At 49.3% G+C, this 24,650-nt stretch overlaps 1 protein-coding gene across 2 annotated transcripts in view; it reads right to left on the minus strand.

Annotated features, from left to right (window-relative positions):
- The window catches only part of WTAP (WT1 associated protein), a 595,396-nt gene that overhangs the window by 309,626 nt on the left and 261,120 nt on the right, over window positions 1-24,650 (minus strand). The window contains exon 5 of one of the 2 annotated variants that reach the window (XM_069606821.1): window positions 21,869-21,996. The exons of the other annotated variant lie outside the window; for it this stretch is intronic. Within the exon in view, the coding sequence (XP_069462922.1) occupies window positions 21,869-21,996 (128 nt within the window). The remainder of the gene's footprint in view (window positions 1-21,868; window positions 21,997-24,650) is intronic. 2 annotated transcript variants of the gene reach the window in all.

A 24,650-nucleotide genomic window follows, 5' to 3' on the forward strand; every position in this document is an offset into this window, starting at 1 on the left:
GCGGTGTGGGTGGGAAGGCGTATGCTGTCATTCAGTCCCACCGAATCTAGAATGCATCGCCCAGGGAGCCCTGACCCTGCCAGGAGGCGAACATTTGGCACTTCCTGTTGTACCAGGAGGCAAAGGTCCACCTGGGGGTGTCCCTATTTGTAGAAGATCTCCTGCAGTACTAGGTCATTCAACTGCCACTCGTAGTTGTCTGCTCCTAGTCTGCTGAGCCAGTCTGCCTCCAGGTTGGATTCCCACGCAGGTGGACGGCTGTGAGGTAGATGTTCTCCACCAGGGTCCATTCCCACCTGCTGACTGCCAGTCTGCACAGTGGGGGCGTAGGGGAGGGCGGGGGGAAATATGGTACCTCCCTGCTTGCCGATATAGAACATGCTGGTCGAATTGTCTGTCTGAACAAGGACACCTTGCCCTCAATAACCAGAAGAAAGGCTGAGAGCCAGCCAGATGGCCTTCAGTCCCAGCCAATTGAGGTGTTACTCCTGCCAGGTCCAGGTGCCATGGACGCAGTGGTTGTCCATGGTGGCCCCCCCCAGCCCTCGAGAGAGGAGACTGTGGTGATGTGACCTGCAGGGTGAGGTCCGGGTGAAGCGACGGATGAATGTTGATCATTTCTGACTGGGAGCCTCGCTCCTGGTTCCAAGATGGAGCAAAGTGCAGCAGTATCCTCCTCATCCTGAGTCTTGTGTGGGGGACGGCCAAAAGGACTGCTGCCATGAGACCCAGTAGGTGTTGGTACCACCAGTCTGAGGTCACTTCACTGCTGAGGAAGTGTGTCGTGGCCCCCTTGATGGCTGTGATCTTTCCTCGAAGGGGAAACATTTTCTCGGAGCACGTGTCCCAAATGAGGCCCATGGTGGTCAGTCTCTGCGTAAGCAGCCGCTGCAACTTCTTGAAGTGGAGTGAAAAACCCAGCTCGCGCAGTCTGTTCATAAAAGCGTGGGAAGAGTGGTGCACCGCTTCCAGGGATGTCACCCTGATGAACCAGTCATCGAAGTACGGGTAGATGTGGTGGCCCTGCGTCCTGAAGAGGGCCACTACTGGGTTCATCAGCCTGGTAAAGACCCTGGGGGCCGGGTTGAGGCCGAAAGGAATCGTAGAAAAGATTGATGAGGCTGCCAGAACGGACGTGCAAGTACGCGTCCTTCAGATCCAGGGAGCACATCCAGTCTCCCTTCCACAATACGCCCGTAACCATCTTGAATTTTTGTAGGGAGAGGTTGAGGGTGGAAAGGTCCAGCACACCGCTCGGGCCCGCCTGGTTCTTTTTCTGAATAGCGAAAATCCTGGAGTAAAAGCCCAAGCGTCACTGGGAGGCTGGGACTTCCTTCACTGCCTGGCTCTCGATGAACGACCGGATCTCTGCCAAAAGAGTTGCTGTCCCAATCTGTGGGAGCGACGGGGAAGAGGGAGGAGAGGCTGGGACAGGGAGGCGGTACCCTGTGGATACTACAGAAAGGATCCAGGGGTCCGCGAAATTCTGGCACCAAAAATGTGCATGAGAGCGAGCCTGCCCCCCCCCCACTGGAGATACGTGGACACGGAGGGCGTCTCATGCCTGCTTTCCCCTCTTCCCTTTTTTTGTTGATTGAATCAATGTTGGGTCGATGAAGCTGGGTCAGGCTGCCTGGACCTCCACTCTTGGAAGCTGCAGAACCCTCGATATGTATGCGCCCTTGTCAGATCGCTGCTGTGACTGGGTGTATGTTTTGGGTGTGGTCTTTAAAGGGATGGATAAAGACTTGGCCGTTTGTAAGCTGTTTTTCTTTTTGTCCAACTCCTCATCTGTGGTGGAGTGGAAGAGGTCACCCCCTCCGAACGGAAGGTCTAAGATGTGTTCCTGGACATCTGGGTTGAATTTAGTAGCACAGAGCCAGGCTGTTCTTCTCCTGTCCATGGCAATGCAGGGATGCGTTGGAATACAGCTTCTTCCCATACGTCTCCAAGATCTACTCCTCCTTGCCTTGCAGCACTGGAGGAGGAAGAGGCTGAGGACGACTGAGGCTTGGAGTATAGTTATGCCGCAGCGATCACTGAAGAGTGCGACTGAGGGTGGGCCGATAGCGAGAGTGTATCCCCCTACATCAGCCCGTACTTGGCGTCCAGGCGTTGATTGACCGACTGGACCGAGTGGGGCTTGAGCCAGCGCTTTTTGGCCAAGGCGACCAAGTCCTTCTGCATCGGGATCCCCGTTTTTGAAACACTGCGTGAGGACTTTGGTGAGGATACCCTCTGCTGGTTGCTCAACCTTGGGTGGAGGAAGGCCCAAGTACTCTGGCTGACGGCTGTGTGCCAGGTTCCTCCTCCTCCTCGTCCGTGTCCACCTGAGGGTCTGGTTGGTCTGGCACCAGTGGAGGGGTGCTGGGAGCTGAAGGCTGGGGTGTGGAGACTGAAGCCAGAGGCTGGTATGGAACTGCCTGCACTATCGGTTGGGGGCCGGGGCAGGTGGCTGAGGCTGCACAGGGGCATCTGTAGTGGGGCCTGCGGCGTCGGAGCCATTGGCAGGAGCACATCCCTGATCGCTTCCCTGAGGATGACCCCCATCCGAGGAGATTTCATGAGCCTGAGGAACCTTTTAAAAAACCTGTCCTCACAGGCCAGAGTGGTAGGCGATATTGGCGGAGTAGCGGGCAGCTGTTGCATGCCCTACGCATACTGTCGCAGCGGGAACCTGCCCTGTGCAAATGAAGGGTAGGCTGTAGGCCACATACTTGGTGGACACCAGTCCCACCTTGACACGAGTTCCTCTACCTGCTCGCTGCCTTGGTGTGGTATCGGGCGGATGTCAGGCACAGCGGCCATTTTATCAAGCTGCATTGCACGTGCCTGCATCGTGTTTCTCGGCTCACTGGGCCTCGCCCGTCCAGCCGGAGTGTGGATCATGGGGCCTACAATGTTCTTCAGGCCGAGGCCTGGTAGGCGCTTTGCCCTCGGGCAATCTGCGTATAGGTGTCCCCTCGAACATGTCGGTACTAGGGCGTGGCCCCTCTGGTGAAGACCCAGTATAAGAACCTTCCAGTTCCACAGTACTGTCACTGGGAGGATCCACTGACCTCTCTGGAAGAGCTCCCTCCACCTGGCTAGCCTGTTCTTCAGAGACCTTGAGGAGAGCGCGTTGCACGCGGTACACGCTTGCCAGCCGTGGTCTGGGCCAAGGCAACGTAGGCAGAAGGCATGAGGGTCCTCAGTTGGAAAGTGCCCGTCGTAGCATGGACACCTGCTGAACCCCGTAGAAGTCGATATGCGGCGGGGACGAGCGTGACGCCTGAGGACAGAGTACATGAATGATAAAAATACAAAAGAATTATCCATGTGTGGAATTCCATGGCCAAAGCCAAAACCCAGGAGCGCTGGTGAATTCGGCCTGTTCCAGTCGACGCGGAAAAGGAGACTGAGGTGTGGCGGCGGAGGGTGGAGTCAGGGAAGGGCATGCTCCCAGGGCTGCACCCGCACGCCTCTAAATTTAAAGCGGAAGAAGTTTTTTTCTGGTGAAAAAGGTTCTGGATCCCGTCCCTTGGAAGGGACGCCCATACAGTATGGAGGAAAGGGGACGGGGCGCAAGAGTAATGTTTACAGGACTTGTAATACATTTCTGGGTGGTCCCTAGGGAGACAATAGTTGCACACACTGTGCACATCCTTTAACAAAAACGTCCTATGGCAGGAAGGGCAACATTTAAAAGCGGGTATTTTCCATAATAAATGGAAAGGGCAGTTTGACAACAAAAGGGGAAAAAGGGTGTCCCTACTGCAAGGGCTGAGGCACGAAGAGGCCCGTGAAGGCATCGTCTAGTCAGTGAGTGAGTCAGTAAGGCGTCGTCGATGATTGAGGCCTGCGCAGAGCAGTAGATGACGCAGCGGATGGTAAAGGATAGAAAGAGAAGTCTAACAAACTGTAACCAATAAAAGGCATCAGTGTGAAAGGCACTCTGCAAATTGCAGCAGACTATGGCGGAAAGAAACAATCTGAGGGACTGAGACACGTGAAGGACCATGGGTACAGAACATGTCACACTAGGGATAGTATTATCAATACGCCTCATCGACATCTGTTTGAGTTTTGAAAACAAATCTTTTAATACTCTGCGGCTACCACTAGATGTTGGACTACGCATAGCATGTGATCTAAGCAGATCCACAACCCTCAAATATATACATTACTTACCGTAATAGTATTTCTGATGCTGGTATCTGCTTGGATTCACATGCTATGCATATCCCGACATCTAGTGGAAGCTGCTGAGTGTTACAGTTGTTTTTGAAACTCGAAAAGGGACGTTGACAGGGCATGCCAGCGATACTATCCCTAGTTTGACATCTACTGTACCCATGGTGCTTCGCATGTCGAGGTCCCTCAGACTGTTTGTTGTACAGGTGTACTACTGTAGTAGCAAAGTTGTATGTATGCATCCAACTATCCATGTGGAGATGGCGTTTTTGGAAAGGTGGTCTCCTTCCCTGCCTGAAGCTATGGAGATAGTTTTCCTTAGCGGTCTGGTTTACATAGTAAAGGACTGCCCTCCTTACATCTAGCATATGGAGTTTTTTTCTCAGATGAGCTTGATGGATTTTGAAAAAAAGCTGGTTGGTCGATTGGCCTGATTGACGTGGAATTTTGGAATGAACTTGGGTGAAAACCTAGGGTGTGTTCTTAATACCAATTGGTCTTTGGGGATATCAAAGAAAGGGTTTTTAACTGACAAAGCTTGCAGTTCACTGACTCTCCTTATGGCGGTGAGAGCAACCAGGAAAGCTGTTTTATACGCAAGATGTTTAAGGCTGGACTTCTGCATAGGCTCAAAGGGGGGGTCCTGAGCTTTGCATGAACTACACTGAGGTCCCAACCTGGCGGCGGGTTTAGGAGAGTCGAGTCTTTACTCCCTCCATGAACCCCTTAATGACCGGGATTTTCCACAAGGACACCTTACTTTGAGAAGTGGTGTACGCTGACAGAGCCGCTAGGTGAACTTTGAGTTAAATACTAGCCCCGAGTATAAGTGAAGCATGTAATGAAGAAAGTGCAATGGAGTATAATCGATTGGATTTTACATTTATTGACAGGCACCAAATTACAAACCTCTTCCACTTGTTAAAATAACAGTGTCTAGTGTTTGGATTACGTGCCTCCTTGAGGATTTCCACACACCTTTGAGGTAGATATGGCCAAACTATGACTTCAGGAGCCAAGCTGCCAAATTCATAGACTGAGATTGAGGGTGTATGGTCGTGCCCTCGTGCTGTGTGAGCATGTTGAATGAGCACAGGAGTTTGATCGGGTTGCACAATGCCAGTTTGTGCAGAGGTGGACACCAAGGTTGTCTCGCCCACATAGGAGCAACTAGGATTAATGTCACTTGTTCTTAGTGAATCTTGTTCACCACAAGGTCTGCTCTAAACATCCCACGAACCAAGTCTCAGCAATAAAACGTGACAGTGGCTTCCAGTGCAAGACAGAATTACACTCCAAACCCTAATAACGCACAAATGTCTCTCCAACACAGCTCCAAAATCCAGGAACCAATCTACCAGACCTATTTGAACTAATAGTTTACACTGCATCACTATTCCTAAATACAAACTACAAAAAGCTGGCTGGTCTAGCTTCCCGGTGCTAGCAGCCAAGCTCTGGAACTCCTTGCCTACAGCACTCAGAGCTGAACCATCCTTCTGGACTTTCAGAAGTAAAAGTGCGTCTCTTCGCCCAGCAAAACTAAAACCTACTAATTCCCTAATTTCTGCTCATTTGTATCGCCTGACTAAATGCCTAGATTTCTAACATGCATTTGTTAGCTGTACCTCTGCAACTGTTTCACCAGTTCACATTGTATACTATGGATCTGTCTGGCATGTTAACTTGATATGTAACACAAGTCAACCACTTTATGTATCGTCGTCGTAACCACCGATTCCTTGTTCAAGCAAAAGCGCCCAGATACCTAAGGATTCGGTGCGCTCTATAAATGAAACTTTGCTCATTAGGGGAGTTGGAGAGGTGGGGGTGGGTGGGGGAATTATACATTACTCACCATAGTGACTAACGTACTTAGTCCCCTTTCCTCCATACTGTATGGATGTCCCTTCCAAGGGATGCGAGATGGAACCTTTTTCACCAGAAAAAAAACCCCTTCCCTTTAAATGCAGAGGCGCGCGGGGGTGCGGCCCTGGGTGCATGCGCTGCCCTGGCTCCGCCCTCCGGCGCCACACCTCAGTCCCCATTGACGCGTCGACAATAGATTTAACATTGCCTACTAACACCAGTATTCATAGGTGGGAAGGGGGAGGATGTTGGGACGTATGGTGGAAAGGGAACTATGGACTAAGAGTATGGACTAAGAGTATGGACTAAGAGTATGTTAGTCACTACGATGAGTAACTTCTAATTACTCTTATGTCCCGTCCCCTTTCCTCAATACTGTATGGGCGATTACAACTGAATGTAGCCCTAGGGTGGAGAGGAGACCCTCCTTAAGCAAATAGGTTCCTGAGAACCGCCTGTCTGAAAGAAAGTCGCATCAGATCTAGAGCCGGCACCCAAATAGTAATGCTTGCAGAAAGCCAAGGGAGTGGCCCAAGTGGCCGCCCTACTTATGACTTGCCAAGGGACATGGCGCTGGAGTGCGATGGCTGTTGCCTTGGCCCTGACTGCGTGGACGTGCATGTTCGCCTGAAGTGGATTATGCTGGCCCTCGTTCGCTTCTTTGATAACCGAGACCATACAGCGGGATATGGAGGCCTTAAAGGCCCGATAGCCTGGTCTTGAGCTACCGAAAGTGACAAACGGGGTGTCTGATTTGCGGAAGCCCCTAGTTCTGTCAAGGTAGAATTTCAGAGCACGCCGGACATCCAGGCTGTGCAGCACCCTCTGTGCTTCGTCCTTGAGATCGGCGAAGAACGTAGGAAGGACTATTTCCCCGTTCAAGTGGAAGGCAGACGACACCTTGGACAGAAATGCTGGGTATGTCTGCAGGACTACTTTGTCCCTGTGAAAGGTAGTATATGGCTCTGAGGCGACCAGCGCCTGGATTTAGGCGACTGTGAGCCGAGGACGACTAGTAAGGCCATCTTGATGGTGACCAGCCAGATGTCCGCGGACGCCATTAGCAAACTGTTTGTCCACCAGGGCGCCCAAGACAATTTTAAGGTCCCACACGGTGTGCAGCCTCTTGACAGGTGGGTAGAGCCTTGCGAGCCTTGTCAAATGTTTCATCTATAGGATTGGAGAAGATCCCTTCCTCCAAGTTCCGGTAAGCCCCAATGGCTGCGAGGTATGTACGGCAGGTGTCCACCTGCACCCCGGAGTGGACGAGGTGCGCCGAGAAGGAGAGCACGTCATCCAAAGTACACGCCAGAGGGTCGATTTCCTTGGAGTCTGCCCAGTGGCAGAACCTGGTCCATTTACTTTTATACTGGGCCCTGGTAGCCTTGCTCCTTGCACCCTGTATGATGTCCAGATTAGCCTGGGAGAGGCTGAGGTGACGTAGCGTTACCTGCTCAGGAACCACGCTGTGAGGGCTAGATTCTGGGGCGCGGGTGGATGACCTTGCCCACCCCCTGCTGTGCCAGAAGATGTGCTGGGCCCGTCGGGAGGTGAATCGGTAGCATCTTCGAGATACTGAGCAGCTCTGAAAACCATGGCCTGTCCAGCCACCATGGAGCTATTAGAATGAGGTTGAGCTGGCGAGACTCCTTGATATTGCAAATCACTCTGAATCAGCCGAGTGGGCGGGAAGGCTTATGCCGTCCTGCCGTTCCACTGAGGCTGAAAAGCATCACCCTGGGAGCTGGGGCCCTGTCCCTGCCAGGAGGCGAACTGAGGGCACTACTTGTTGTGCCAGGTGGCAAAGAGATCCACCTGGGGATGACCCCACCTGTTGAAGATCTCCTGTATAACGAGATAGTTTAGCTGCCACTCGTAATTGCCCGCTCCCAACCTGCTGAGCCGGTCCGCCTCCAGGTGGGCTTCCACCAGGAGGTGGACTGCCGTGAGGTAGATGTCATTTTCCAGGGCCCACTCCCACATGCAGATTGCCAGTCTGCACAGAGAAGGGGGATCTGGTGCCTCCCTGCTTGTTGACGTAGTACATGCTGATCCCGTTGTCTGTCTGGATGAGGACAACCTTGCCCCTGAGAAGTGGAAGAAATGCTCTGAGCGCTAGCCAGATGGCGTTCAGCTCTAACCAATTGATGTGGTATTCCTACTCCTGTCGAATCCATGTGCCGTGGACAGAGCGCTTGTCCAGGGTGGCTTCCCATGCCTCAAGCGAGGAGTCTGTGGTGATGTGACCTGCGGAGTGGGAGACAAAGGGCTTGCCCGTCCGTAGGTTGCAGTCCCTGCCCCCCCCCTTCCCATGTTAGGACCGGGTGGGGGAGATGGAGGAACATCGATCATGTCGGATTGAGATCCCTGCTCCTGGTTCCATGAGGACACAAAGTGCAACCGAATCCTCCTCAGTCTCGTGTGTGGAACGGCTAATAGGACCACCGCCAGTAGCACCATGCCGAGGTCACCTCTCTGCTAAGGAAGTGGGTGATGGCTCTCTTGATGGCCGAGATCTTGTCCTCCGACAGAAATACCTTCTCGGAGCACGTGTCCCAGATGAGACCCAAGAATGTCAGTCTGTGTGGGCTGCAGCTGCAACTTCTTGAGATGGAGTGAAAAGCCCAGATCGTGTAGTGTGTTCATAAGGGCATTTGAAGAGTGGTGAACTGCTTCCGGAGATGTAGCCCTGACGAGCCAGTCATCTAAGTATCGGTAAATGTTGAGGACCTGCGCTCTGAGGAGGGCAGCCACCGTATTCATGAGTCTGGTAAAGACCCTGGGGGCCAAACGGAAGGACCTTGTATTGGAAATGGTAGCCCATGATCCTGAACCATAGGAAACGACGATAAGGCTGCCAAATCGGGACGTGTAGGTATGCGTCCTTCAGATCTAGGGAGCACATCCAGTCTCCCTTGCACAATATCTCCGCTATAAAAGCTGGCGTAACCATCTTGAATTTTTGTAGAGGTAAGAAGAGGTTGAGGGTGTAAAGGTCCAGCACAACTCTCAGGCCCGCCTGGATCTTTTTCTGAATGGGAAAATCCTGGAGTAAAAGCCCAAGCCTCGCTGGAAGGCTGGGACTTCCTCCACTGCCTGGCTCTCTATGATTGACCGTATCTCCGCCAGAAGAGTTGCTGTGCCAACTTGAGGGAGAGGAGGGAGGAGAGGCTGGGTAGGCGGTACCCCGTGGATACTACAGAGGATCTAGGGGGCCGTGAAATTCTGGCGCCAGAAATGTGCATGAGAGCAAGCCTGCACCCCACTGTAGACAAGTGGACCCGGAGGGGCGTGTCATGCCTTCTTTCCCTCAGACTGTCGCGGAGGAGGGGGACTGGAAAAATCTCTTACCACACCACACCCCATGTTTTTGTTGCTTGCGCCGATTTGGAGTCGGCGAGCGGTCCCGCTGCCTGGATCTCTGCTCTTGGCAGCTGCAGAACCCTCCGTACGTATGCCCCTTGTCGGAGAACTGCTGTGACTGGGTGTACGATTTGGGTGTGGCCTTTGTCAAGATAGATAAAGACTTCGCAGCTTGTGAGCTGTTTTTCTTCTTGTCCAGCTCCTCGTCCGTGGTGAAGGGGAAGATGTGTCCCCCCCCCCCCCCCCCCACCCCTCGAATGCAGGTCCAAATGCGTTCCTGGACGTCTGGGTTGAATTTCGTTGCCCGGAGCTAGGCTGTCATGTCCATGGCGGTATAGTAGTTTTAGAACTAACCACGATGATTTTTCCCGACCACAAACACTGGTAGCTAAAAATCACGGGAGCCATGTTTTTCAAAATGGCGCCTTAAGCCCCTTTGTTTAAAAAAGGTCCTGTTTTTTTTCACCATTTCTTTTTGGAAAGGTCCTTCTATTGTTAGTCTCTGCGCGCCAAACCAGGTTTGGTCCCTTTGTTCGTATGCCTTTGGCGGGCTTCAGGACTGAAGACCGCCTCTGGCGTCCGAGTGTCTGGGGTGGGCAGGAAGTGAGGGAGGTGCACGAAAGTCCCTGTGCTTAGTCTCCTAGGAGACCCAAATGTACTCTACCGTGATTGGCTGGCCGACTGTCTAGCAAGGACAGCCACCCTGCTGGGTGAGTGGCAGCTAGGCTGAGATGAAAGGTAGAAAACTGTTTAAAAGAGGAGTCTCTTGGACTGGAAAGCAGAGTCGACCACTGGAACGAAAGAACCAAAGAGCTGGAAGAGGACAGCTGCTGCAACTCCTGGAATGTTGGTTTGCGCGGTGAAGCCCTGCTACAGGTCTGAATTGCCAAGTTCATCTCGACAGAGAAGCCCCTTCAAGGAAGACTTCTTATTTTGAGTTGGTGGGACCCATCAACTCGTAAGCCACCTAGATACCATTCTCACGACTGGTTAGGATTAACCAGGGAGAGGGATACCAGCGTGTGCGCTTGAATCTACAGCTATTGGAACTGAAGTGACTCCATCTGGTTTGCTTTTTCGACGATCCTGTGAAGTGCAGGAGTCCCCCGACGTCCTCTTGTCCCCACGACAGAGGGTCAGGAACAGTGAGATCTGCAGGAACTGCCAGACACAAACGTCAGCTGCATTTGGTTCTTCATACTAAAGGTACTGTGCCAACCTGATTGAGAGAACGCCACTCTTGTGGTGAAAGTTTGTGAAACTTTCTCAACTTGCAGGTCTAATCAGCTTGTGACCCGACATAGGATTATTTTTCGCCTAAACTACTTCTGAGAACTTTTGTAAAGACTTTCCCGTTTGATACCAGAACTGCTCTTTCCTATGCAGAACACTAGCCCATTGACTTTGGCTTGTCCTATTGACTGGAATTGTACTCTTCCGGTGAACTGAAACTATTTGCACTGTCTAATAAGTATTCTAATAAGTATATGTAATCTTTTCTACTTAACTGGTCCCTTTTGCTCACTTCCAAGTAACTGAACAGCCATTTGGCTCCTATTTCAGGGGAGCTCAAACGGTCTTAAAATCTTTTGTATTGGTATATAATATTAAGTTGCCTCCTCCTAGTGAAATGTTTTCTAAATGATTGTGTAATAAATTAATATGTGTTTTACCAAGAAACCTTGAGTATAAGTGTCTACTTGAACCACTGTGACTGACGGTCCTCTATGTAATTACTTGTACTGCTCACATTCAGTCTTAAAATAAGCCTGGCTGCTCAGCTCGCTACCATAAACTGTGTGGTACAGACTTCTACCAAAGGTTGGTTTGGCGAACAACTATAGTCCTAATTGTGTGTAGTGGTCCCAGAGGGTACTGCATGTCTGCAATTCTGCCTAACAGCATTGAGGTCGACTTTTGGCCGTTGTTAGGCATAGCTTGAATGCAGTACCTTCTGGGAACACTACAAGCAACTACGACTACAGGTATAGGCAACACAACCTTTGGTATAAGCTTTTACTACACAGTTTTGGTAGCGTGTTGAGCAGCCAGGCATATCTCAAAGGGGAAATGTGAGCAGTAGTGGAATTACAAAAATTCACAGTTACAGGTATTCAAATAAACTCTTACACTCAAGATTTCTTGCATAAACAATTCATTTATGTATCTGTCAGTTATAAAGCCTTCTTTAGAGGGGAGCAATATACTAGTAACACAGATAGACTTCAATTCTACATACTCTTGAGTTTCTGGATCAGACACGGTCCTTTTGGGATGGCCCACAGACACAACCTACACCCACAGGTGACAATGACAAGGGTGTTGGGGACATTAATACCTTACTGTTGGCATGCAGAATACTCTTCAAAGGTAAGTAAAAGGCAAAGGTTATTAGAACACAATAATTTACAAATATTCATAAGCAGGGCAAACCAGATAGCAAGAGAAGAGTCATTCAATTCAATAGGCTAAGCCAAAGTCAATACGCCAAAGTCTTTGTATAGGATGCAACACTTCAGGTAGTCTGCACAAGTTCTTAGGAGTTTGAGAAAAAAAAAAAAAAGAATCCAACGTAGGGCCACAAGCGGATTAGACTTAAGTTGAAGTTGCAAGCACTTCCCCAGTAAGAGGTAAGTTCTCTTACGACTTGTTTTACAGTACCTTGGTAAAGAAGAAAAGATGCAGCTGATGACTTTGGTTCCATTGCAGCTCTGCAGATCTCACTGTTCCTAGGCCTCAGTCGTGGGGACAAGAGAGGACGTCGGGGCACTCCTGCACTGGCACTGTCAAAACTGGCAACCGGCAAACTTTACTTTCAGTGGCCGTTTCGCGTTTCAGCACCTTGCGGTACAGCAAATAGCAATAAGCGTGGTTCCTGTCTGTCGCGGTGGACTGTCCTTACTTCTGGGGTCCCGCACTCTGCTGAGAGGGCTCAGGCATGGTCAGTCCTGCTTCGTGGGAGTCCATAAGCAAATTTCTCCGACCAGTTCATCCATCGAGTGTTCCACTTGGAGCCTGGCTGGGGGAACCTGGATGCAAAGTCTAGGCATTGACTGTTTTCACTTGTAGCGAACAAGTCTATTGTGGGGAAACCCCATTGAGAAAATAGGTGCTCTACGACCCGTGTCTAGTTGCCGTCATGTTCCTCTGGTAGGGGATCTCTGCTCAGTGAGTGTGCCAGAGTGTCGAGTTACCCTGGAACGTGCTGCGACGATAGGAATATTTTCCGTTTGTGTTCATTTCCAAATTTGTTGCGCTAGTTTGGACAGATTTGTAGAACGTGTGCCCCCGGTTTGTTGATGTAAAACATTGCCGTAGTGCTGTCGGTGAGGACTTGCACTGACTGTTTTGCTAGGTGTATCTCGAATGCCTGAAGGGCCTTGAACATCGCCAGCAGCTCCAGCAGATTGATGTGGTTCTGCGCCGTACCAGGAGTCCACATACCTTGTGCTGTGTGATGAAGATAATGAGCCCCCACCCCCCCACCCGGCAAGTGAGGCGTCTGTTGTGACAATTGCTTGCACTTCCGGATCCTGGAAGGGTTTCCCCTTCAACAGATTCTCTTGTCCACCAGCAAAGGTTTTGTACTAGTGTTGGCGAAACGACCACTAGATCGTCCCACTGACCGCTTGCCTGAGACCACCATTTCGCAAACCACTCCTGCATGGGTTGCAAGTGCGTGTGCGGTACCAGCTAAATGCAAGATGCCATCATGCCTAGCAAACGCATAGCTTTGCGTACGCTTTTCTGGCGGCTTGATATTGAGGTCTTTGCAGTAACATGTTTTGGACTCTTTCCTCTGATGGAAAAACCAACCCCTCTTCAGAGTTTATTACAGCTCCTAGGAACTGTTTGTTTGTGCTCGGCACTAGGCTTGAGTTTTTCTCGTTTATAGAGAAGCCCAAATGAAAGAGAAGGTTGAAAGATCTTTGAATGTTTTGCCTGCAAATTTAGGGAGTATCCCCCGTAATCAGCCAGTTGTCCAAGTAAGGGTACACTGGGATAGCTTCCCTGCGCAGGTGCCCTGGCACCACCGCCAGTACCTTTGTGAATACCCTTGGTGCGGATGCTATTGCTAAAGGATGGCTCCTTGAATTGGTAGTGCTCGTTTGCTATTTTGAACCGCAAGAATCTTCTGTGCGCTGGGAACATTGAAATATGAAAATAAGCATCTTTCTATCCAATGTTGCCATGTAATCCCTCCCCCCCCGCTTTAGCAGAGGGATTACTTCTTGTAGCGTGGTCATGCAGAACTTTTTTTGCTGGACATATTTGTTTGCAGGGCATAAATCTAATACTGGGTGCATTGTTAGATCTTTCTTTGGCACAAGGAAGCAGGTTGAATAAACAACCTTGTTTACCTGGTTGGCCAGGACGATTTCTATGGCATCCTTTTGGAGCAGTGTTGAGATTTCCTGGAGAAGGATGCATTGGTCGTCCTTCCTGTGAGTCTTCTGGCACGGGGGAGGGTTCTGGGGTTGCTCGATGAGCTCCACACAAACCGCCCACCATGGTGGATAGTACCCATTTGTCTGAGGTGATTCCCTCCAATGCTTGGGTGAGGTTTGAAATATGCCCTCCTACTGGAGAGACATGGGAGGGCATCTGAAGCGGGTAGTCACTCTTTTGGAGGCGTAGTACCACCTCTAGATGAGGAGGACCTCCCCCATCCCCGGGATCTGTGGTGCCCCCTCTGGTAACCTTGTGAGGCCTGGCCTTAATTGTTACCCCAGGATGCTCCCGGATTCTGATTGTAGCCTGAACACCCTCTGAATGTTGTCCATGTGAGCGATGAAAATTACTATTGCCTCTCTAGCCAGTGGGTTTATTAGTTAGCTGGGCCAACGACTTTAGTGTATCGTATTCATCTTTAGCAGTTTTCAAGGCGTCTTCAACTGCCTTGCCAATGAGTACGTTGGGCTCAATGGGCAGATTAAGAAGCGTGGCTTGCGTCTCTTGCTTGAAGCTGGACTGAGGTGGCCAAGCATGACTCTTAATTGCTCCCTCTACAATAATCCTGCCCGCATTGTCAGCGGCGTCCAGATTACTTTTTAAGATGGAGCTTGAAACTGCCCTGCCTTCTGCAGCCACATGGGCCAATTGTGTCTTAAGGGGGTCAGGGGTTGATAAAGCGTATCCCTCATCCCATTTATGGCAGTTATAACTCGCCAGAAGAGTGGTGGTATTAGCTATCCTCGCCTGAAAGCCAGCGGACAAGGCCACTTTCCTCCCCATCGTGTACAGCTTCTTACTCTCCTTATCAGGAGGTGCCTCAGAAGAGGCTAGGGGTGTTCCTGCGCTCTTCCTTGTTCTAACTACAAGAGTCAAGTTTGAGCTGTCCCCTGATAGAGAGGGTCTGACGGAGCAGGGTGGAAGAGGTTCTCGATGCGGGGATGAACTGCCCGCATCCGGTTAGGAGTTTGCGCGTCGGGTTGGATTTTCCAATGAATAGTCTGCAGGGGGGGAATGAACTGAGTGACAGCCTTCTTATCCCCCAAAATGTTGTCCAAGTCTTTGTCGAGTTGAGATTTATCTGGAAGTGCTCAGCTGCCTTGATGAGCATGTCGTTTTGTAGTGGCTGGTTATTTATAGGTGAACCTGCCACAGGAGGATCCTGGTTGACGGGAGAGTCCATGTTATACATGTCTGGCCATCACCACCATAGTAAGGTCTGCGCCTCTTGAGATACATATAGATAAAGGTCCTCAGTGTCCGAGTCATACAGGTCAATGACAAGGGGTGGGTGGGGGTTGAGAGTCTTGCTGCGATGGAAGAGTTAGGGTATCAGGGCAAGACCTTTTTGAAGGTGGTTGAGAAGCAGTGGCTGATACAGGGACCCGAGCACTAGAGGGCGCTGTTGTGGGTGGGGTGGACTGAACACAAAGTAATTCGGGCCTTTTTCAAAAATATGGGAGTGATATGGGACTTGTGGTGAAGGCTGGCCCTTGCGCTCTTTAGGGCTGTAGACAAGGAATCCTGTTACTGTGAGTTTTTACCCTTTTGTGGGGACCTATCTTTATGGGACCTTTCCCTGTGAGGGGTCTTAGAAGACTTCTTCCTGGACTCCCTCCCCTTAATTAGGCCTTCTGGGATGTGCTTTTTAACCAAATGGGCTAGTCTCACTTTTATAGGTTTTCATTACCGTTTTTACAAAGAACATCGAACTTCGGCTACGGAATGATCCGAAGTCTCGTCTACTGACGTGCGACATTCGGGAATGGATTTAGTCACAACGTCTGTTCTGTCTTTCAACAGTCGAAGCCTGGCATGTGGCGATCGGGACCTCGAGTGCCCAGAGGACAGTGATTCTACGGACCTCTCCCTAGATGATGTGTGTGGGCCTTTGTTCGACGAACGTGTCAACTCTCGGCCGTGGGTTGTGTGCTTAGTGGAAGGGGCTGTGAGAGCGCCGCTGCTGCCGGGTGTTGTCCCCGTAACAAAGCCACCGGCCTGTCTGATGGGGTCAGGGGCCTGCGCTTGGAAAACTGATGTATCCCCATTGACTTCGCTGCAAGGATAACGCAGCGTTGCTGCCGTCGCTGAAAGTCCCCTCCACGTCCATGGTGGCCTCGACCTGCATGGTGTGGTGGACCCATTGCTTGGTTAAACGGTCCTTTAACGTCTTGGGTTTAAAGAGCTTACAGGTTTGACAGGTCCCTTTGACGTGATCCTGAGGGAGACAAAGGTTGCACACCAGGTGCTCGTCGACCCAAGGGAATTTTGTGTTGCACTTAGGGCAAAGTTTGAAAGGGATTCTATCCATAATTGAAAGACACGGCAGCTAGGTGAGAAGAATGTACGAAAAGTGGTAAATATGTTCTGAAATGTCCTCCCCATCTCTGCTTACTGTGTGGGCCAAAGCAGCCTTCCAAGGCCGGACGGATCCATTGATGGGCGTCTTCGTCTGTCGTTTCTTCACTGCTTTCGATGCTCGATAGTCAGTGATGTAGAATATAAAGGATAGGGAGAGAAACTCTCACTAATTTGTATAAATCAATGGCGGTACGCTGAAAGAAAAACTGAAATAGCATCCATTTACGATGGCGGAAAAAAACAATCTGCGGGACCTCGACGCGTGAAGGACCATGGGTACAGTTGACTTCACACTAGGGATAGTATTACTACATGCCCTGTCGACGTCCCTTTTCAAATTTCGAAAACAACTTATACTCTGCAGCTTCCACTAGATGTCGGCCTATGCACAGCATGTGATCTAAGCAGATTCCGCAAGCCTCAAATATATGTACGCATTTTGCCTGCAAAAGCGGGAGCTTTTTTCGGGAAAGTGGCAGTCCGTGTGGGGGTTGGATCTGTCTGGACCGAGTCCACATTCATGTCAAAGTTTCTGCTGCTGAGCAGATGCACTGGACAGAGGTTATCGTGACTCGACAGCACGGGTCAAGTTTGAATAGTGCAGATCTTAGTTGTTGGTGTGATCGGGGCAATTCCAGAAGGGACTCCTGCAGCCATTTAATAGATCTTTGAGCCTCGACACCTATGAAAGAGCAGCATGCTGAAAACACAGAACTAATTTGAAGATTGCTGGCAGCCCTTTCTTCACTTACCCAGCAAAAGCCCGGTCTCTACAGATCTTATCACCTTAATTTGTGCTTCTGTTAGGGAGAACGTGGCAATTCCTCTCTACCTTAGAAACCCCAAGCACTTTTGCTGGACTCTAGACTTAAATTTGTTTGCCTGGAGATAGCGAGACCCTTTTTTCCCCACCCTCAAGCATTTTAATGCGATTTTGAACTCTGTTTCTTTTGGTTGTGGAGTCTGACAAACTCTAGAGGCATCATTTACATTGTGTCACATAGCACCTTCAGTGCAGTGACACCGGGAAGTCTTCCAGATTCTCTTGGATGAACTACTGTTTCCAAGAGCAGTAAAGTGAAACTGACTTCACTTACATTTGTAACTTTCTAGACCCAGCACACAATATCTTACAATAGGGTGCTGGAAGGGTTACTTAGTATCCCCTTTGCCTAGCTTCTCATGTAACATTTCTATGTTACCCTTTCCTCGATGAATGGCTGGTGGCAGTGGTTTACCTTTTACTACTGTGGTGTGCATTTACAGCGGGTTGCGTTCGCAGCTGCAGAGAAGAACCCAAGGGGTGCCATTGTTGTCAAAATGACCCCCCCCCCCCACCACCCCCATCTCCTTTTTTCACCATTTCTTTGGGGAAAGGTCCTTCTTGAGATTTACTCTGCGCCCCAAAGCAGGTTTGGTCCCTTTCTTCGTTTTGCCTTTGGTGGGATTCACGAGTGATGCCTGCCTCTGGCTCCAGGGTGTCGGGTGGGGGCTGGCAGTGAGGGAGGTGCCTGAAACTCCGTGCTTAGTCTACTAGGAGACCCAAATACACTGGAGAGTGACCGGCTGACTGTCTGGCAAAGACAGCCACCCTGCTGGGTGACTGACAGCTAGGCTGTAATGAATGGGAGAATCCTGCATAAAAGGCAAGGCTTTTTGGCTTGGAAGGCAGAGTCGAACACTGGACCAAGGAATCCAAAGAAGAACTTGAAGATGCCTGCTGCAACTCCTGGACCGTTGGTTTGCCCGGTGAAGCCCTGCTATGCTGAAACTCCAGCATTTGTAGCGACAGAGAAGCCCCTGCAAGGACGACTTCTCCCTTTGAGTTGGTGGGACCAATCAACTCCAAAGTAAGCCACCTGAACACCCTCTCGGAGCTGGTTGAAGTTCTACTGCAGTTGCTGCTGGAACCGAATCGCCAGGGAGAGCAACACCAGATTGTGTGTGTTGCTTTTAAGCTGGCCAAGAGCACCAGGAAGATCCTCTGGACTCCCAGGAAGCAGGACTGACCGAGCCTGAGCCACAACAGAGTGCAGGACCCCAGATGCAAGGAAAGTCCATCTCGACAGCCAGGAACCGCAGTGTTGCCATTTGCGGTAGACACAAGGAGCTGAAACACTGAAGTGCCACTTGTTTGAAGATTGCCGGTTGCGGACGGTGACCGTCGCATTGCAGTGCAGTAGTCCCCAGATGTCCTCCCTCTTGTTCCCACGACTGAGGCCCAGGAACACAAGGATCTGCAGAGCTGCACAGGAAATGAAGTCATCTGCTGCCCTTTTTCTTCAACCTAAAGGTACTGTACAGTCTAAGAGAACTTACCTCTTAACTGCCCTGGTTTTCTGTTGGTGAGACCTGTTGTGATTACTCTGTAGAGTTGCTGATAGCTTCTTTACTTCACAAGTCTAAACCGCTTGTGGCCCTGCTTTGAATAATTATTTTCTACAAAGACTTCTAAAAAAAAAATGCAAGACTTTTACTTACCTGCAAGAAGTGCTTCAGCTCACCTGGACTTTTGCCCAATTGACTTTGGCCTAGCCCGACTCCCTGAATAACTCTTCTACCCCCCCTGACACTGTTTTATCCTCCTTCCAGGAACTAGCTTTGCATTGGGGTTACCAAACGTACTTACCTGCTTCAGAATATTTGTATGATCTCTTGTTCTGTTCTAATAACCCTTTTTCTTTGCTAACCTCTTAAGTCGGATTCTAAATGCAAACAGTGGTATGTTAATGTCCACAGTGTCCTAGTTACTTAAGTCACCTGCGGGTGTAGGAAGTGTGTGTGTGCCATATCAACAGGCTACTTACTGCTGTAGATTAGAAATATTAAAGTGTGGATTTTGGAGTGTATTTATGTGTTACTATTATATTGCCCCCTTCCGAATAAGGCTTACTCCAACTGTTAAATAATTTAATAATTGTTTAACCAAGAAACCTTGTGTGCAAGACTTTATCTGAAATGTAATATCAGAGAGTCATCTGTGAATCTCTGTGCAACTCCCTTACAGCTCACATTGACCCCTCTTGAGATAAGCCTAGCTGTTCAACACGCTACCAACCTGTGTACTACACAGGTTGCGTTCCTATTGCCAGGAAGTCAGGGTTGTTGTAGTGCACCCAAAGGGTACTGCATACAATCTTGCCGAACGGCTGTGAATCACGAACCAGGGGAAAAACCAGTTACAACCTCTGCTCGAGGATCCAGCTGCTGGAAGCACACTGGGGTTGAGCCTTGAGCCGAGATTCTCAGCTCATGGTAAAATAGTATTTCCCTTAAGTTTCAACTCTCCCTCATGAAGGGCGGCCTTGCAGGGCCAGTTTTGTTGTTTCCACCACAAGGGCCGTCTTCTGCCATTTTCATCAAGTGGCAATCGCTGTTCTCTGCCTCCATTGTGTTCGGAGGGTCCCCTGAAGGCAGCGACCGAGTGATTATCCCATAGTCAGATGTCTGGCTTTCCAGTGTCCAGAACCAGTCTAACGAAGCCTGTAACCACAAACTATCTTGGCCCAAAAACCAAGATGCCTGAAGTGACTGCTGCACCCAAGTGCCCCGCCCCCTCCTATACCCGGTGTACTTCCTTCAACAGAACCAAGACACGAATACATAACGCCCAGTGATTTCAGCAACGTCCACGGTGGTCCATGTTTGAAAGTGTACAGGGGTGGGGGAGTGTAAACAAAGTCCTACCCCCTTGTCTAGCCCTGAATGGTGGTATTCTGGCTTGATATCTTCTCCGGGGTCTTGTGATTATTAAATGTTCAAACACTTACAACTACATGTTTGTTCCTTCAAGACTCCTAGCCTCCTGAACAGACTTCTTGGGACCTGTGACTCCAAGGGCACCAGGGCTCTTTCCTACCCAGTGAACAACATTTTAGGTAAGTTCCTCATGTATAAGGTTTTGTATAGTGTTTGCACACTTCTTAAAAATATTACTTCTCAAAGTATTGATAACTTACATAGTTCTATACTTTGTTACACTTGCAATGCTTTGAAATATAGGACAGTATTTGTAATTCAAGTGGAGGTACTCTTAAGAGAACACCAAGAGTAAAGTGTGTATAATAGTGAATGTTTAGTGTGTTACTTACCTGTGGTTTTGCATTGAAAAGAGTTTGTTCTAAGATCTTCACCACTCATACGCTCTCCTAAGCCTTGCTGCTCTTCCACATAAGAGTTTGGCCAGGCATTAGTTTTCATCCATTTCATCTGAATAAGGTGGCACCTCATAAGGCAGATTCTGACAATTCATCTCAACAGAAGGTGAAAACAAAAAGGAAGATAATGGCTGCACTGGTAGCCGCAGGGAATTCCAAACTGAATGAGAAGCAGGCAAATGAGGAAAAAGGGCCACAGAGAAATCAGTAGGAATCCACACAAACAAGACAGCACATATGCAGGAGACTCCACTGAAGTCCACATAGGAATGCTGCAAAAAGAAAACCTTTCCTAATGGCGCAAAAATCCTTGAACAAGTCACCTCATCAGCAGCTGGATTGCGTCCAATGTGGGTTTGACAATATACACGTTTGCCCAGAGTTGTTGCTGAAAAACAGATGGGGCATGAGTTTCAATTCGAGAAAATAGGTTCTTATTTAGTTTCTATATGACCTGCTGACTGAAGAATTAGTTGTTTAAGTTACACAAAATGATGGAAAAAGTACATCTAGTTAGCAGGCTATTTGTAAAGGTAAATGTGCACTAAACAGACTATCGTGCTGCAAGTTCAAATGTAGTTACTTGAAAAACTTGCAGATTTCCACAAATGTTGTATCCTAATATACTGCTAAAAGCAATTAATGTACTGAGGACTCTATTACAGGAGACTGCTGGGACGGAAGGGAGTTCTGCAGCGCAGGGCAAACTGGAGACCGGGAACAGCAAGGACACAGGAATCCAATGCCACAGCAGAGACCTCTAAGCGCCACCCAGTCTGAGCAATGATTCAGAGGGGGAGCCTACATGTGTCTGGATCCATCACAAGTACACCGGAAGGCGATCTCTGCATACACAGCAACGCACCCTGCTTCAAAACCCACCCCTCACCTTACCTTACTTTTGAGGACACGGAATCTCAAGAAAGAAAACCCTCAATGCCGGTTAGAAAGGTTGCAAGGCTTACAACCAGAGAAACTGTGGCTTGACAAGGGACAGACTGGACCATGGCAGGAGCTCTAGGGTACAGTGAGGAGATAAAACTAATCCCATGTGGCAGCAGAGTGTGAAACCCCAACCTGAAAACCTCTGAATGGGGGAGGAGCTGCAAAGAAGCGTGCCACATCCCTTTAGGGAATCTAAGGAATCTAATCACCTCATAAGAGGAGATCTTAAAAAAAAAAGTTCAGAATGGCAAACAGTTGTTTTAGTCTTAAAGGAAGATGGGACACAAGAAGAGCAAATCAAAGTACAGCTGGGCCTACTGGAAGTCACTGATGCAACCATTTCGGGGAACAGGAATAAGAAGTCACCCAAAGCCCTATGGAAATCCAAGAAAAGTGACCCTGACAGACAGAAGAAAAATAAGAACACTAAATAAAGAGTGCTTCAAGCACCCGAGAGCCTACTGTCCTTACGGGACGTCGTGAGCAGGCACCCTAATAATTTATATCAAAACTACAAATTATATGTTTACTTTAGTAGTACTACTCACTGTACACTCTTGCATCTCCTGCTCTTTTGTAGCCAGCCTCATTACCAGGATGTTCTCCCTTCGAGCAGATTCTTGCTGCTGTTGTTTGAGTTTCTCTTCTGACTCTCTCAATCCAGTCACATCGTTAGCTAGTTGTAAAAAGTTAGAGAAGTCTAAACCTTGTTATACAAAACACTTTGTTACAGATATATGGTCAATCTGTACACGTCCGTTTTAAATGTAATTAAAAATTGCAAATTCACAAAATGTATGTATAAAGTACAGTCCAGCTGTCTGCAGTGACGTCACCTCCACATTACATTACCTCCACAGTAGTTTCTCTGCAGCTTGTATCAGTTTATAGAGTCACATGACAAGCATAGGTCGCAGATCTTGTGGTTGGTACAGAGTAGTACATGTTTACGTCTAAAACCAAGGGGCATGGACAGAGCTAATCCTCCGATACTATCCCTATCATGCGTGTACAGGTACATGTGATCTTTCATGCATCTACATCGGATGAATGAATTACTTACCACTGGTAATTTTCTTTCTACTGCATGTTCCTCCCATGGATTACTCATCTTTTACATACCGATATCCTGCTTGCAGCTTCGAAAACTGACAGAAGGTGCTGTGCGTCGTCCAGTCAGTCTCTCAGATGCTTCCATCCCCGCACTAGGACAAGATGTTGGAATAAATACGCACTGCACCCTTTGCCCGAGTTCAAGGTTTCCTCCTTCTTACACACCTAACATGAGGTTTCAAAAACACCAGATTGGCGGTAAAAAAAAGGAAGGTTTAATTTAGCAAAAACCACCCAGAGGGGTAGGGAGGGCGATGAGGAATCTGTGGGAGTAACCTCCAGTAGAAAGAACATTACAAGGGGTAAGTAATTTACTCTAATGGATTGTGTCCTACCACGTATACCTAATCTTTGATAGACTCCCATAGCAGTTTGTAAATGGAGGTGGGACTAGTGGATTTTGTTATTGATTCATGCTGTGCAAAAGAGCTTTCCCAAACCTGGCATCCTTAGGACAAGGAATCAAGGCAGTCATTATTTTTTTTAAAAACAACATTTTATTGGATTTTACGAGTATACACAACATCAACAACATTGCGATATTCAGTGATAGTACCAATACAGTTTGCGCCGGCGGCTAGGACTGTTTCAGTGGCTGGGGCGCTGTTCCGATTTGCCCGTGTCCATGCCTTTCCACATCGCTAAGGGACGCCCCATGTGCCCTGAATTCTCCCCTCTTGCTTCTTTGTTTTAATAGTTTGCGGTGCCTTGGACCCATCTCGTTGGTGGGGGTCTTCTAGTAAGTGCAGGAAACTTTTCTGCGTAGTCCATAAATGGGGCCCATATATTTAGAGCATTGTTCAGGAGGCCAGAGCAGATTGCTGAGACCTTTTCTGCGACGGCTATATCACAGCATTTGGACCACTATAGTGCATCTGAGGGTACATCAGCGTTTTTCCACAGCTGGGCGATTGCAATTTTTGCTGCCAGCAGGAGGTGCTTGCACAGGCGAGGGATAGGGCCCGAGATCGGGAGCGCCCCTCTCCCGTTTCGCCCAAGAGGATTATGCCAGGGTCCCAGGGGATGGATAACGCGGTAATTTCTTTGATGTGGTTCGCTACCTCTTTCCAGTAGGCCTCTGCTTTCGGGCAGGCCCAGACCATGAGGAATAGGGTGCCTCGGGCGGGGCATCCGCGCCAGCAGTTCGCGGGGATATCAGGGTTGGCCTTGTTTAGTTGAGCTGGAGTGACGCAACACCTGTAGCAGAGTTTGTAGCCCCCTTCCCTGTTCGTAATGCACTGTGTGCTTTTATGCAGTCTAGTCCAGATTTTCCCCCCAATCCTCCACATCTATTTCCTGGCCCAGGTCTTTCTTCCATTTGAGCATATAGCTTTCTTTTTTGGAGGGGTCTGATCTGTCCAAGAACTGATAGAGCGCCGAGATCCTACCTCTCGCGGCAGGGGATATTAGAGAAAGTTCCAACGCAGTCAGTTCTCTAGCGCTTTCTCCATAAATCCTCTGTGGGACAACCAGTGCTGAATTTGGGCATAATGGAATCTTTCCCGTTCACCCACACCGAATTTTGTCTTGCATCTCTCGAACGATATGGGGAGCCCCTCCTCCAGGAAGTCCATCACTTTTAATAGTCCCCCCTCTTTCCAGGGTTCAAAGCCAAGCAGTGGATTGCCTGGTGAGAATTCAGGATTGCTCCAAATGGGAGTGAGAGGGCCTAATGTACCCCGGATGCCCCATTTCCGGCCTGCGACCTAACTGTGGGCGGTTGTGTTTGTTGCAGTCAAGGGGCCCCCGTTCATTTGGGGTTTTATGTTTGGCAGCTGTGGGAGGTCAGATGGGGCAACTGGGCACCAGGCCTCCTCCAGCTGGTTCCACATCGGGTGATCTTCCGTTTGAACCCAGGTGTATGCATGGGAAAGCTGCGCTGCATAGGCATACCTGGCCACCTCAGGGACTCCCAACCCCCCCTGTGCTTTCCCCCACACCATGATCTTCCTTCCTATTCGAGGCCACCCACCCCCAAGAACAATTCCTGTATTTTCTTTTGCAGGGAGGTCAGTGCATAATTCGGGATGTGAACCGAGAGTGCTGTGCAATAGTACAGCCACCTGGGTATTATATTCATTTTTATGGCTGTTATTTCCTGGGCCTTCTAGCGCTTTAGGTCACTGTGGAATTCGCTAATCAGTTGCGGGAAGTTACTTAAGTACAAGCGTGATGGTCTTCAGTAATTTGCTCCCCAAGGTAATCGATCCCTACTTT

Source organism: Ambystoma mexicanum, chromosome 4p (assembly GCF_040938575.1).
Source record: "Ambystoma mexicanum isolate Mex_15411 chromosome 4p, UKY_AmexF1_1, whole genome shotgun sequence".
In the NCBI taxonomy this organism is placed as follows: Eukaryota; Metazoa; Chordata; class Amphibia; order Caudata; family Ambystomatidae; genus Ambystoma; species Ambystoma mexicanum.